This window comes from Hemiscyllium ocellatum, chromosome 13, assembly GCF_020745735.1.
Source record: "Hemiscyllium ocellatum isolate sHemOce1 chromosome 13, sHemOce1.pat.X.cur, whole genome shotgun sequence".
Classification (NCBI taxonomy): Eukaryota; Metazoa; Chordata; class Chondrichthyes; order Orectolobiformes; family Hemiscylliidae; genus Hemiscyllium; species Hemiscyllium ocellatum.
Window position 1 is genome coordinate 44997964 of NC_083413.1, and position 16834 is coordinate 45014797.

Genomic DNA, 16834 nt, shown 5'->3' on the forward strand with positions numbered 1-16834 from the left:
ATGGCTGATCTAAATATTCCATAATCCTACCTACCCCATAAAATATGCACAAGTAAAAGGAGCATTTAAGTTAGGAGCAGGAGTAGGCTATTTGATCTCTTGACTTGCTCCATTTAATAAAATATGGCTAATTTGACTGTAACCTCAACATCACATTTCTACCTACTCCCAATAATATTTTGCCACCTTACTTATTAAGAATCTAATTCTGCTTTACAAATATTCAAAGTCTCAGCTTTCACAGCCTTTTGAAAGAGAAATTGCTTAAAACACTCCATACGAAAAATTATTGCCTCATTTGTCTTAACTGTCTCTATTTTAAAATGATAACTCCTAATTCCAGATTCTCATAAACAGAAACATCCTCTCCACATCCACCAGTGTTGTCAGAGCTGCACCCATCCAAGCAAATGGGGAGTATTCCATTACACTCCTGACTTGTGTCTTATAGATGATGGACGGACTCTCTGGGGGAGTTAGGAGGTGAATTACTTGCTGCAGTATTCCTAGCTCTGACCTGTGGTTGTAGCCAGTGTATTTAAGTGATGAGTCCATTTGAGTTTCTGGTTAATAAGGATGTTGATAGTGGGGGATTCAGTGATGGTAACACCATTGAATTTCAAAGAGCAGTGGAGATGTCACTGCCTGTCATTTGTGTGGTGTGAATGTTCCTTGCCACTTGTCAGCCCAAGCTGGACATCTTCCAGCTCTTGTTGCATTTGAACATGAACTACTTCAGTATCTGAGGAGTCATGAATGGTGCTGAATATTGTGCAAACATCCCCACTTCTGACATTGTGATGAAGGGAAGGTCAGTGATGCAGCATCTGAGGATGATTGGGCCTCAGACACTACTGTGAAGAACTCCTACAGAGATGTCCTAGAGCTGGGATGATTGTTCTCCAACAACCACAGCCATCTTATGTGCCAGGTATGACACCAACCAGTAGAGAGTTTGCTCCTGATTCCCATTGATTCCATCACATCAACCCTCTCACTAGCTGCTCTTTTAAGAACCTTGGATGACTTCCATTAGGGTATGCCACCTGTCAGCCTGCAGCTCCAAGAAATTGTTCAGTATCTTTTCTCTGGTGATTGCAATTTCCCTGAGTTCTGTGTTCCTTTCCATTTTCTGATTTACAACAATTTCTGGAATGTTGCTATTTTCATAAAATTATTTTATTTTTAAAATTAAAAGAAAGATTATTGCTCTGTTATACTTGGCTACATTTCTTGCACACTCCTCATTCTGTCCTTATTAACTTATTAGTCATTCTTGGATTTAAAAAAAACTCTGTCCAATTTTATGATATGTCAACCATCGTTTCATAAACACATGCTTTTCTTCAAATTTGGTACAATCTTTAACATTTTCAGTTAGTTACATGAGCTGAGTCCTCCCCTTCGAATTTCCTTTCTTAGTGATTTGTATCTATTTTGTGTATTCTGAAATATCCTCTTAAATGTCTGCCACTGGATCCCTATGGACCTATCACAACATAATTTGTCATTTCACTTTAGCTCTGCTTTCATGCCTTCATAATTTGCTTTATTTATGTTTAAAATATGAGTCATTGACCCACTCTTATTTCCCTCAAACTAAATGTAAAATTCAATATCATCTTCACTGCTACCTGGGGACGCCTTCACTCTGCAGTCATTAAAAATCCTATTTGTTGCATAATACAAAATCTGGTATCGTCTGCTCACTGCTCACTCCAGAATGAATTATTCTAAGAAACTATCCCAAAACCAGGAAAGAAAAATCCTGGAATTAAGAGTCTAACAATGACCATTAATCCAGTGTTGGAAAAACCCATCTGGTTCACTAATGTCATTTAGGGAAGGAAACTGCCATCCTTGTCTGGTCTGGCCTACATATGACTCCAGACTCATAGCAATGTGGTTGACTCTTAACTGCTCTCTGGGCAATTAGGGATGGGCAATAAATACTGGGCTAATCAGTGATGCCCACATCCAGTGAATGAATTTTTAAAAAATTGCCTTATGTCAATTTACATATAGCTCAGGTAATTATCAATCTGTTAAGGCTCCACTTCCCAATTTGGTGTCCAACTATACAGAACCTTTCCCTTGAACCTGCCAATGTCAGTGGTACCTACATGGTAACTGATTCCTCCCTCTCCCAATGGAAGTTGCTCTCCAACCTTAAGCAGATGTCCCAAACCATGGCACCAGGCAGGAAACACAGCTTTCTGAAATCTTGCTCTTTGCTGCAGTGTCAAACCTTCTCATGTCTCCCAATATTTTGTCTTGCTCCCCCAACGTGAATGGCTTCCTGGACATGATATCATAACGTCCCTCCAGGCCTCATTGTCATCCAAGCAAGCTGAAACAATTTCAAACCTGTTGGACAATTGCAAATCTTCCTGCTCTCCAGGTGCCATTGTCTACCTCAGCTACAGATATTCTCCCCTGTCCCTGACCACTAATCAAATCAAATCCACACTCCTTCCTAAACGACATGATGTCTCCTCATGCAAAATGTCCAGGTATATTTAATCAACCTGAAGTGTCACAATGTCTACAGCTCAGCCTCCAGTTCAATGTTTTTGTATTGAAGCTCCTTGAGCTTCAAACACTTGCTGTACATGTTTGTGCTAGAACTCACTGGCACCCAGAGTTTCCCATATGCTGCAGCATTGATACAGCACCTGTCCTGCCATCCTTAACATGTTTCAATTGACCAATGAATTATAAAACCATAAGACACAGCAGCAGAAATTAGGCCATTCAGCCCATCGAGTCTGCTCCATCATTCATTCATGGTGATAAGTTTCTCAACCCCATTCTCCTGCTTTCTCCTCGTAACCCTTGATCCCCCTGACAATCAAGAACCTATTTATCTCCGTATTAAATATACTCAATATCTTGGCCTCCACAGTCTTCTGTGGCAGTCAATTCTATAGAATTGTGGCTTAAGAAGTTTCTCCTTATCTCCATTCTAAAAGGTCTCCCCTTTACTCTAAGGCTGTGCCCTTAGGTTCTAGTCTCTCCTACTAATGGAAGCATCTTCCCAGCATCCACTCTGACCAGGCCATTCAGTATTCTGTAAGCTTCAATTAGATATCCCCCTCATCCTTCTAAACCCCATCGAGAATAAACACAGAATATTCAAATGTTCCTCATTCCTGGGATAATTATTTATTTTATTTCATGTTTATCTTCTTAGCCTTATCAGCACTTCTTGTAATATTCAAATTTCATCCTCTTAGCAGATTCCTACCACTTAATAAAGAGAACCAATTCTTTGGAAAGTGAAGAAGTTAGCAGAAGCTAAGGTACACCAACTTCCTCTGTAATTCCCAGCATTCTGCTCAAAGTCATATTCGGTGCTAAGTCGCACTAAGATGTCTCTACATATATACTTTGGACTAGCACAGCTCCAGCTACAAAAAAGAAATTTAAATTGGTTTCTATAATTGACTAACCTCAGTTGCTCCGAATTAGAAAGTTTATAAATCCCTGCTTAAGCCTAGACTAAATGTAGAATTTAAACAGCAAATTACAGATCACTGTCTGACTGACAGCTTTATTTATAGCCCTTCCCAAATATTCCATTCAAATTGGCACAAGACTTCTCCATGCCCTCTCCATTTATGCAAATTTCCAATGCACTGATGTATTCAGGTATTCCAGTGCACTGAGGTGGTTATACCTTTGATGGTTGGGACCTTGAATCACCATGTTTCCCAGACATTAGATTGTGAGCTCCCTTTGCAGAAAGTTGATTTTTGAGTTACTTTACCTTGCTGCTTGGCATTTGGTGATTGTCCCAATGCAGGTTCCTCCAGCTGATTTTTTTAGTTGGCTGTTCAGGAAGTTTCATTTTTAATGGGAAGGGGCGGGGACGGGGTAGATGCTCTTTGGTTGTACAGAGTTCCACTATGGCCCGTATCGATGATGCCTTTAACTTTCCCAATTTGGCAACAACGTCCTTATTTTACCAGCGCACCTTGTACTGAATGAAAATGTGTTTGACTTGCTTTCATTGTGATGCAACTCACAACTTTAGTGCTCGCTATATAAAACATGCAATCGACCCAGGTCAGCAGCGGGAAGGAACAAGGTGATAACTCGCTGTATACGGTTGAGTTTGGAAGTTAGAGAGACCTCACATGCGTCCTCCTGCCTGTGTACGCGTCTCTCCGGGTACAGGCAACGCAGTCGCGGGCTCAACCTGCTGACCTCCAGGCTGATAGATACTTGTCCGTGACATTGTGACGGAACACGCACAGCTCCCGAACCGGGCACGTGAGGAGGAGACTGACAGCGAGGAAGAGAAAGGGGGGGCGGGTTCAATCCCAGCGCCGGCCCCAAGCAGCACGGACTCACAGCTTTAGTCACTTTCCCAGTCACCTCTGAAGAGAGAGCCTGTAAAAGCCGTAAACTGCACATCAGCCCCGACTGCTTCCAGACAGACAGCAAGCGTGCAGTTCGCCTGCAGTAAAGAATCCATTCAGGATGTACCAGGGGCACATGCAGGTCAGTCAGAATGCAGCCGAATATGTGTTTGTGTAATTTTATTTTTTTTTAAAATAAAATCAAATTCGAGGTAACCTCAGCATGAACGTTGGCTTTCAATGGTCAAATGCAATTCAGAGCGAAACGAGAAAATGGCATGCAAAATGAAAAGGAAAATGATTGTCAAGGTGATCTGGCTGTGATAGTTACAGAATGATATCCAATAAAACACAAGTTTTCAGTTGTGCCTTCAGGATGGATTGGCAGGCATATCATCGGTGGTTAAATTAATACGCGTCTATGTTATCAATGACAGCAGCTTACCTTAGCATAAACTGTATCTTAATTCCACATTATGAAGAAGGTTAACATGAACTGCGGTGTAGCTTTACATCTAGTACATGTTTTAATACATTTAAGTATTACGCAGAAATATGATGCCTGATTCTCGTCGATTCAAGGGCAAGGGATAATAGATGGGAGGCAGAAAAGCATCTGCCACGTTTTGCACGTTTTAATGCAAATGCTTAGTTGCTGAAGAAAAGGCAGAAATTTACAATGTATGTCTTGCAGATACAGTAAGGTGTCGCCGCGTGTATAACATGGACGCATCGCATATTTGAGACAATAAATAGCTATTACAGGCGTCACAAATTAAACATGCATGAGTTTTGAGAAGGTGTTGTATTAAACAAACCAACTGATCAATGCTTGGATTGGAAATCTTGGTGTGAATGATTGTCACTGTTTCTGTACATAAGCATTGGATTCCCAGTGATGATGATAATTTAGAATCTTCACATTTATTCTTGCTCACATATTTCGTCCCGACATAATTTCTTCCCAATAGTTTTGTACATAATAAAGCAATTTTCTTATTTATTGCGTGTATCGATCTTATCATTTATCCATGTTCCGCACGAACTGTTACATCAGAACCCTGTCAATACAGGCAACAGGCTGGTAGACTTCATTGTCCTTTCATCGCTTTTTAACTGTGGGAAAACTTCTGTACTGGCATGTTTTAGCAACACAGAAAGTGACGTTATTCAGGTACTGTGCAATTTTGTTGTGAAAATAATATAAATGCGCAGTCTGACTTTTTACATTGCTGGGCTGTCAGAACTTGACTGCTCCAGAATTTTGCTTATCCTTCCACCAAAAATTCACAAATACGTATGAGATCAGGTATGCTATGGAAAGTAGGCATTACGACCACATTTTTTTTTCTCATTTAATGGAATTATTATTGGGCATGTATTTGATGTTGCAGTTTTTCCCAAATGGTTTAACTCTGTATATTTACAGGGATTACTGAGATCGGGTGTGACTAATATTCATTTTCAGTACAGGGTGGCCACAGATTGGACACAATGTAGAGATGCCTCAAATTAATACCTTGACAATAGGTCAATCCCAATTAATGCAAAAACAGGCAGTTTGACCATACACTTTCACACAATCCTGTGTTCATGAATTTGTATTTGAAATAATTACTTAAGCTTCCACCTTGATAGCACGCTTCTTAGTTCTTTGTTACACGTTGACCCCATTTATTGATTAAAGATGATAGCAACATACAGCATTGTGTTGAGAAATTATATAACACATTATTGGCAATTTGAGAACTCTACAGTATCGTTTGTTTGATAGTTATACTTGAAATATTTCTTCTGTACAAATTTTAATCCAATCTTTTGTTTCTTCCTGTTAACTACTTAAATTCAGTGGAGAAAATACTCATTTAAGTCAATGGGGTAAAAAAGAGTGATATTGGATCAATGTCATATTCTATGACTATTAATTTTCATTTTATATAATTCAATACTTTCTGTATAACACGATTTAGCTAAAATCAAAGCACTTCACTACATTCACATCATACAGATATAAGTAAGGTGATAAACTAAATTGCTTTTCTCCTTGTCTAAAATTGAGTCTGCATGAGGGGCATGAATGTTTATAAGCACTTGATTTCTTTCACTGCAAATTTATTTGTGAATAATGACCACAAAGAACTTAGATATCATGCAAAATTATAGTTTTAAGGGACCAATTGTGAGATGTGTTCAGTTCATGCATATTTCCCACCTTGACAAATTAAAAGATTACAAACAGGATTTCATGAACACAATTGTAACACTTTCTTAGAAGTTTCTGACATTAAAAGTGATGTGAGGTAACTTCAAAACAGCACTTTCTTTTGTTCAAAGAAAAAGTACCACTTTTTAAAAAGTAATTGACTGAATATTCAAATCAATGCATCTCCCCTATACTCATGATTAAAATCTGACTGGGAAGAGTCATTAAAGGAAAGAGGAGCAGAAATGAGGCTATTCGGCCCATCAAGTCTGCTCCACCATTCAATCATGGCTGATAAAATTCTCAACCTATTCTCTTGCTTTCTCCCCATAACCCTTGATCCCCTTGACAGTAAGGAAGCTATGTATCTCAGTCTGAAATCTACTCAATGACCTGGCATCTATAGCCTTCTGTGGCAATGAATTCCATAGATTCAGCACTCACTGGCTGAAGAGGGTTCTCCTTTATCTTAGTCTAAAGGATCTTCCCTTTTGCTCCAAGGCTGTGCCCTTACGTCCTAGTCTCTCCTACCAATAGAAACATCTTCCCAATTTCCACTCTGTCCAGACCATTTAGTATTCTGTAAGTTTCAATTAGATCTCCCCTCATCATTCTAATCTCCATCGAATATAGACAGAGTCCTCAAATGTTAAGCACTTCGTTCCTGGGATCATTCTTGTGAAGGTCCTCTGGGCCCACTCCAGGGGGAATTCTGAAGTATTGGGCCCAGAATTGCTCGCCGTATGCTAAATGTTGTCTGCCCAGAGCTTTATAAAGCCTCTGAAGTACATCCCTGCTTTTATATTCTCACTCTCGCAAAATAAATGCCATTATTATATTTGCCTTCGTAACTACTGACTCAACCTACACATTTATCTTGAGACAATCCTGGATGAGAACTCCCAAGTCCTTTTGCACTTCGGATTTCTGAATTTTCTCCTAATTTAGAAAATGGTCTATACCTCTATTGTTCTTACCAAAGTGCACGACCTCACCTTTTCCCACATTGTCGTCCACCTGCCTTTCCTATGCCTATGCTTCTAACTTATCCAAATCATTCTACAGCCTCCCTGCCTTCTGAATAGTACCTGTCCCTCTACCTATCTTTGTATCTTCTGCAAATTTAGACAGAATTCCCTCAGTTCCTTCATCTAGATCATGAATGTATAAAGTGAAAAGCTGTGGTTTAAAGATGACTCTTGCGGAATACCACTAGTCATCCTGAGAAGGATCCTTTTATCCCTAATGTCTGCTTTCTGCCAGACAGCCAATCTCCGAACCAGACTAGTACCTTGCCACTAACACCATAGGCCCATATCTTACTCAGCAGCCTCCTATGCAGCACCTTGTCAAAGGCCATCTGGAAGTCCAGGTAGATAACATCCATTGGCTCTGCTTGGTCTAACCTGCTCGTTACCTCCTCAAAGAATTCTAGCAGATTTGTCAGGAAAGATCTCCCCTTGATGAAACCACACTGACTTAGCCCTCTTTTTATCATGCATTTCAAAGTATTCAGAAATATCTTCCTTCAAAATCAAAAGTGAACTCCAAAATCTTACCAACAACTGAGGTCAGGCTAATTGGCCTGTAATTTCCCATCTTTTGCATTACTCCCTTTTTAAACAGTGGGGTAAATGAGCAATTTTCCAGTCCTCTGGGACCCACTCTGACTCCAGTGATTCCTGAAAAGATCACCACTAATGCCTCCACTAACTCTACAGCTATCTCCTTCAGAAATATTATTAAGTTTGGTAAAACTGAATATTTTGGAAACTTAAAATATTGTCCTTGTAGCTCTGATTATTGATCACTATGTAAAAGACAACAAAATGAACAAAAATGTCTTAAAATGCAGACATTGTGGGAATGCCATTAGACTAGTAATCTGGAGTGGCAGACTGATGTTCTGGGGACCCTGTTTCAGATCCCATGGTGGGATGGTAGAGTTTAATTTCATAAAAAGAATATATTTAAACCATGACTCTACCTGATTCATTGATGTCCTTTTGGGAGTGAGTCCAGCCACCAGGAGACTCCAGATCCACTACCATGGTTGTGGTTGAAGCTGAACTGGCCAAGCAAGCCACACAGTTCAATGGTAAATAGGGATGGGCAATAAATGCTGACCCAGCCAGTGATGTTCACTCTCCATGAATAAATAAAAGAGTAATGTGTCATCAACTTCAGAAGTAAGATAAGCAATGTACTCTTTTTTTTTAAGAAAAATCGATATTTTTCTGCTAAGCTCTTAGGTATAATAAATCTATCACTGAAATATAATCAATCTTTTTAGACAACATTTCGACGATTGTGTGAAAATGAAAAGCTTACAACTATTGTGTTTTCACCTGTTTTTTTTAATACAATGGTTAAAACTTTAATTTCTGCTTAAGCTTGTTGTCGAAATATTCAACTGGTTTCTACCTTTTCTATTGAAGTAAATTTTAAAATGACATTTCATCTCAATCCTGAAACAATCCAATGGAATATATTTAGGTTCTAAAACATTAAATATGTACTTTGTAATGGAAAGAAACCTGTATTAAAGTACAAAAAATCACTCCACAATTTAGAAGAAATTCAACAAAAATGTCTACAAGTGCAGTAAAGTGTTTGAATAGGATATTCATTATTTTCTGTGATGCTTTCCATAGTATTGTGACATTGGTTGTTAGTTCTTTCCATTCTACTAATAGGCCTTTTTTTTGTGCAAATGATCAGTCATCATATGTAAGTTCCAACAGAGAGCATCAGCAGGCTTTTGCTTTTGGAGTGCAGACATTGTAGTGTCACTCAGTAACCACATACACACATTTTCCAAATGTGGTCTCCGGGGAGCAGTGAGTAGCATCTCCAGGCTGATATTTACTCTTCCTGGTCTTGCGTCAATGTATTCCTTTTTGAAAGGTCCTTACAGCCTTTATGTGTCAGATCAGGTAACCGAGCACTGATCAGGAATTTATATTTCGCTTTTTGTATAATGAGAGAAATGCATCACTTTTGATGCAGGCATAAGTTTTATCTTACCTAATATTGAGTGCATAATTTCATCAGTATGTTTTCAAAGCACAAGTAGTTTAAGAAACTTGCTGAATCCAAGGGTTATGCACCGAGAAGTATGTATAGGAATTGTTTTGGAAATAAGCAAACTAAAACAGTAGATAGAGTTCTAATTTGCATTTTACTGGTATCTTGCAAGTACTGATTTACATATTTGTCATATTGAACTAAATGGATGAAATAATGGAAATTTCCAATTGAAAGTCAATCATCAACAGCACCCTATAGTGTGTGGTGAAATTGTCTAGCTGAAGAAACACATTAGAGTATGCCACAAACAGTTGACTCACTTCCAGTTGCTCTATTCTTCATGACATCTTGGAGTTGGATTGACAGTTTTACTACAAGCTGACTCCAAGAAGTCATTATTTGCCAGGAAGTGATGAGAGAAGCACCTGCTTGATAGGGAAAGGGGAACAGGTACCAAGAACTCTGTAAAACTATGACCAATTCATCCTGATCAACAAGATCAGTACATTTATTGTAAAATGGTTCCAGCCCATTGTCATAATCCTCTTAATTACAATTACACTGTATCCTCGTCAAATGATGGTTATAGCAGTCAAAGCTTTAGATTTTAATAAAAATGAAGTTTAGTGTCCAGGTAAAATTGCTAGCGTTTACCATTTCAAGTCTGCATTTCCTGGGTACCCATGATAGACAACTGCAATCGCCATTGACTCCTGCAGGACACACAGGAGTGTCTGGTGTATAAAAAAAAGTACACTGATCTTGATTCAGTTCAACAGTTGGTTATTTCTAAGGCTTCAACTGCTGTAACCATTATTTGACGAGGATAGTGTGTAATTGTAATTAAGAAGATTATGATAACAGGTTGAAACCATTTTACAATAAATGTGCTGATCATATTAATCAGGATGAATTGGTCATAGTTTTACCGAGTTTCTGGTACCTGCTCTCCTTTTCTGCTTTCTCAATCACTTGCTGCAGTATAACAGTATCCTTAATCCCTAAATTCCTGAGTTCAACCCTGCACTTGAGGCTTAGTCATCCAAGGTTTGATCTAGCATCTAATATAATGGACTTTTATATGAACTTTTGTCAACTATCTCAAACATGGGGACTGAACATTCTACTCTCCTAATTACTATAACTTTGCAGTACGTTGGATGGTGAATTTATTCGTGTCACCATTTCATTGGCTTTAAAGTTTTGATTAATCATGTATTCTTAAATACTTTCTCATAATTGGTATAAACTTAGATCGTGGAATAAGTTTTTTTAAAAAAACAAAACAGTAAACTGGCTGCAAGGCATAAGCAGACTGGCTTTGAGCAGTTTTAACAGTTGTCAGGTGGGTTGCTGGATGACACTTCTTATATTCAAAAGTGTGTTTCTTACTGGACCACAGCCAGCCAGGATCTCTGTCTTTGGTTGCGATGCTTATGAAAGAATAATAAGTAATTCAGTGCTACATAGCACAGATCTGTTTGTTTAATGTAATCCTATATAAAAAAAACACATAGAAAATAAGAGTTAGGACAAGCCATTTGGTCCTACAATCCTGATCTGCTGTTCAATATGATCCTGGCTGATTTTCTATCTCAGCACCATACCCCTGGATGCCTTTGTTTAGAAATCCACCTATTTCTTTCTTTTAGTCTATTTAGTGATTAGAGTCTCAACCACCCTATGTGAAAGAGAAAACCACAGATTCCCACATGAACGAATGTCTCCTTCTCTCATCCTCAATGAATCTATCTCATTTATTGAGCCCAAGAATATTTTAACACCTGCCTTAGCAAAAAAAGTCAAAGACTCTATTTCAACCACCTTTTAAAGAAGAGAGTTTCAAAGACTCTGAAAGACCCTCTGAGAGAAAAGGTTTCTCACATCTCTGTCTTATATAGATAACGCCATATTTTTAAATGGTAACTTCTAGTTCTAGATTGTCACACGAGAAGAGACATCCTTTCCACATACACTCTGTCAAGATCTCCAGGATCTTTTATGTTTTAATCAAATCACCTCTTATTTTTCTAAACACCAGCAAGTGCAAGCCTAACCTCTCCGACCTTTCCTCATAAGACGACCTCCCCATTTCAGATATTAGTGTAATGAACCTTCTCTCAAGTGATTCCATTATATTACATCCTTCCTTTAAACAAAGATCCCAACACTGCATGGGGTACTTCAAATGTGATCTCACCAATCTCCCCTGTGTAATCGAAGAATAACATCCCAAGTTCAAATAACTTTCCTTGCATAGATAATATTCTATTAGCTTTGCTAAATACTTGCTTTACTAGCATATTTACTGACATTACCCAGATCCTTCTATCTTCATCTTTAGCTTCATTATGTCGTGGGAATGCTGAATACTGACACCAGGAAGGAGGGAATTTTCATTATGATTGGAGTCTAAGCTAGTGTAACAGATTGCCTGCTCATTATGGAAACCAACTCATTTTCATTCCATTACTTTCAATGTAATGAAAATTGGATGTGTCAGCAATCTCCTCCACCAGCATACCACACATATTTTTCACACCTGAAATGCAAAACATTGCATTTGCCACCACAAGCATCGCTTACCGTGTTGAGCATCAGTGCCAACAGAATGCTTAAAAAAGTGAAGATTGTTTTGGCTTAATACCCATGTAATTTGGTAGAAACCAAAATAACTCTTACCGTGTTTGTGTTGACATGACTACATATCTTTAAGATATAATTTCAGAAGAATGAAACACAGGATTAACTTTTTATTTTATTTGATAACATGGGCACATTTTGATAAGGGAACATATTTCTTTTAAACTTGTTTGTTGTGAGAAAAACTGCTTTTATTATCTCAATCCCAAAACTAACTTCAATGAAACATGTACATGGCATTGAGAAAGAAGTCAAGTAATTTAAGATCAAGCACACATTTAGTTTCAAAAGGCTTTTCTTTTCAATGAAAATGGGTCTCATTGCTACAGCGTTTACATCAATATATAATTCAATAACTATTGTACATACAGATCTACGTTAGTTTCTATGGTACAATGATTAATTGAAGTGGACTGAAATTCCACATTTTATGTGAACTATAGAAGTGGAAAAGATACGTATACAGAATGTCCCACTTTCACCAGACAGCTTAAACCTCTATAGTAAACTGGATTACTGCACAATGACAATGTGCAAATTTTAAAATAAATTTTAAAAGGTTAATTTTGTGCATGTGTGACCCGTTTGGAACTACCTTTCCTTGCATCAGTGATTTTTTTTTCAATAATTGTTGTCTTGCCCTCAGTGTGAGCTACAAGTAGATTCCAAGCTAAAACTTTATTTTGGATTTGTGGTTTCATGACCAAACACCATTTAGGTTCAGAGTATCTGAGAATATTATTGACATCATACAGCACAGTCCCTTCAGTCCAACCAGTCTATGCCAACCATAATCTGAAACTAAACTAGTCCCACCTGCTTGTGTTTGGCCCACATCCCTCCAAAAATTTCTTATTCTTCTTGTACTTCTCCAAATGTCTTTTAAACATTGTAGCTGTACCTGCATCCATCATTTCCTCTGGAACTTCATTCCACACAGGAACCACTGTAAAATAAAAAAGTTGCCCCTCTTGTCATTTTTGTTTTTCTCCTCTCGCCTCAAAACTATGCCCCTAGTTTTGAAACCACCCTAGGGAAAGACACCTGCCATTCACCTTATCGATACCACTCATGATTTTATAAACTCTATAAGGTCACCCCTCAACCTTCTATACTCTTGTGCAAAAGGTCCCAGCCTATCTGCATAACTGAAACCCTCCTGTGCCAGCAACATCCTGGTAACTCTTTTCTGAGCCCTCTCCAGCTTAATAATATTCCCCTTATAACAGGGCGACCAGAATTGTGCACTACTGCAGAAGAAGAGGCCTCACCATGATCCTACACAACTTCAACATGACGTTGCAACTTCTATACTCAATGATCTGTGCAATAAATGCCTTCTTAACCACACTATCTATATGTGACACAAGTTTCAAAGAATTATGTTCCTGAACCCCTCGGTCTCTCTGTTCTACAACCCTACCCAAGGCTGTACTATTAACTGTATAATTCCTGCCCTTGTTTGTTTTACCAAAATGCAAAATCTCGCATTTATCCAAATTAAACTCTAAATGCCACTCCTAAGCACATTGACCTAACTGATCATAGTATTCTGATCATCAGTTTGAAATGCAGTATTAAACGTTCGTATGGCTCCCTATTATTGAAGAAAAATATTCTATTACTAAAACAAATTATCACATCAAATAAATGCAATATAAAGTTAAAGAAAAACAGCATGTAATGACTCTTCACTGCCTTCAAAATGGTCTGACAAGTTACTCAGTCCAAGGGCCAAGTTATAGGAGGATAAAAATTGCTGGTCTTCCCAGCAACGCCAATATTTCATGAAACAATAAAAAATACTTCCCCTTCAGGCCCCCTTCTAAAATCAGCAATATCATTGACGATTGTACATGCATTAATAACATTCAAGGTATATCATTTGCATATTGAATATTCCAAAGTAACAAGAAGAATCTCTGGGGATTACACAGAGTGCAGATTCTGCCAAACACATTATTGACAGAGCTCATGTTGCCTTATGGGTTATTTTCGCACCATGTGACTGCCTTTGTGACTCACAAAGGCTTTCACTATATCAATGTTTAGCTGGTAAGTAATTATATCATACACGTCTATACTTCTTTATTGTGTCTCTCATCTCCTTTTGTTATGTCAATCACCATTCAAATTTTTGGCCCTGCAAAGCAAGTTAACCCGAGCTGTTTTGAATTTAACCCTGTCTCCTGAATTGTTGGCGTATTGATTGTTGATTTATCTTGCAATCCACAATTGGTGCCAGACTCCCTTTGCAATCAGATTTATTGTTGGCATATATCCTCATCAAGCATTGGAGCCTTCAGACAATTTATCAAATGCCTGGACAGATCTGGCAGTTTACTACAGCCCTGTTACAAAGAGTTTCTAGCATTGTTGTGGTTCATTTACCATGCTCTGTAACTGGGACAATGCATGAAGACAATGTTCGAACAGGGTGTTCAGTATGATATGCGTAAAGATACTGATGACATACAGAATGGCAAGGTAATGAAAGGAATCAAAAAATGCCTGCAGCTTGAATTGTTCAGCAGCAGCTCATTAAAGAGAATATCAGATGAGCAATCTGTGCTCACCTATATTAACAGTCATGTCTTTCAACCATACAATCAACAGCATCTGCTCAATATCAACATTGATATTCATGGCACTGAATGTTATAAGATCAGCAACTACTGAAGTAACCATTGTTGCTTCAGTGGTGGCAGAAAGCTTGCTCTTCTTGTAAAAAAGTGAACAGCTCTGTTTCATTGAAAGAAGAATACAATGCTGGAAATCTGAAGAAAGAATGAAAATGCTGGAAAAACTCAGACCAGGCAATATCTCTGGAGAGAAATGATGTAATGTTTCAAGTTGATGACCTATCTACAGATCAATTTATTAACTAATCAAGATAGTTACTGAAGAGGCTGTAAAATGGGACGAGAAAAGCTTTTGTGGCATGATGGTAGTGTCCGTACCTCTGGGCCAGGAAACTGGGTTCAAGTCCCATCTCCTCTAGAGCTAAGTAGTAATAAGATTAGTCAGAAAATGTAAAATGGGAGAAAGAAGGCTGCTTTGGCTCATCAAACATTAATGAGGTGACAATGGCTCCTAATGTCTAAGACTCTGAATTAGATCTCAATGTATTGACATCTGCTGGGGCTATCTGGCCCCAGTGATGGAAGTGTGATTAGGGATGGCATCATGTTACATTCACATTAGAGAGCTGTTACTGGGATTTGATTTTGTAGAACTGTTGACGAGTTCTAATTTATTTACTGTTGTAGTCAAAGGTAAAAGTAGCTGGTCCCAGAATGTGCATGACTCTAATGTGATTCTCCCTGAGAAATGCTGCTACTGGTGCTACATAATACTGAAAGGATCCTGAATTGCAGTTGCCATCAAGATGAACACCATCTCCATAGTTGACAGCAAAATAATGATGTTGTGTTTGAGAATTTCACCATTCTATATAATGCAAAGACCAGCCAAAAATGTTTCGCGATTTCTTGTCATCAGAAGTCTTCATTTTATATTTGGATCCAAAGTCCATACCTGTTCTCCTGAAAGATGACCCTCCATTTTGTTTTTCCATTGACCTGCTTGCTATACTTACCAATTTCTGCTCACTTGATATAAGGCAAATGTCCATCTAAAGATGTTGGTATAACTGCCAACAGTATTCACTTATCTTACCATGCTGCAAGATCACAATGTCTTGAGTGGTTCAAGTGACAGTTCTTGCCACATATGATACAAGTTTTATCACAGTATCTGATGAGGATTTCCACATAATATTAGCTCTTGAAGTCTGATGTGCTTTCCTCTTTCCTGTTTTATTTTCTACTTTTCTGCTAATTTTCCTCAATTCTTTTGGTTTCCCAATGCCGTTCAGCTGGCCAGTCTGATCTGTTGAAAGTGAAACGTTGCTACCTTGTGAATGTGTGTATGTTTCCGTGTTTGTGTGTGTGTGTGTGTCATTTTTTTTGTGGAGCCCTATTGGAGTTTTCCAATGTGGAGTGTGCTACACCAAAATGATTGTGACAATCTTCTGAGTTAGTTAGTGTAATTATAATTCAGCTACCATACCTCTGAATAAAGGGAAAGCTTAAATTACTTTGATGCAGGAGTACAGGGCTTTCCAAAGGACAGTGTGACACACCAAACTGATGGCCACATTGATTAGACCAATGAACATTTAGCTACCTTAAACCTCCAATTTCTTAGCACTGCATTAACTATTACTATCCTGCACTCGGAACAATGCCAAGTGCCGGAATTGTTGAGGGAACATTAGGAGAAAAAAAATGAAAATTATTGAAGTGAAGAAAGCTTGGAGAGGGATGCTTCATTTGAAATAAGTGGAACATACATGAAGCTTTCTTCCAGATGGCCATGGTGAGAGTTTAAGAAGGTGAAGAATATCTGTGGCAACAACCTGGGACTGTACTGCTGCTGCTGCAACAACTTGATCTCCCTTTCACAAAGTTGAATATTTTTGATTTTTTTTAACTCGGCTGTATTTCGCTGTGGCCTGGATAAGTTTGTACCTTTTGGCAGCTGATTTAGATATAGCAGATAATTACATTTGGCCAAAAGTACATGATGAGTG

The 16834-nt window shown here is 38.3% G+C and overlaps 1 protein-coding gene across 1 annotated transcript in view; it reads left to right on the forward strand.

Moving 5' to 3' along the window:
* Window positions 1-4357: 4357 nt before the first annotated feature.
* pex5la (peroxisomal biogenesis factor 5-like a) overlaps window positions 4358-16834 on the forward strand; it is a 179314-nt gene continuing 166837 nt past the window's right edge. The window contains exon 1 of the mRNA XM_060834132.1: window positions 4358-4506. Within this exon, the coding sequence (XP_060690115.1) occupies window positions 4486-4506 (21 nt within the window). The 5' untranslated portion in view covers window positions 4358-4485. The remainder of the gene's footprint in view (window positions 4507-16834) is intronic.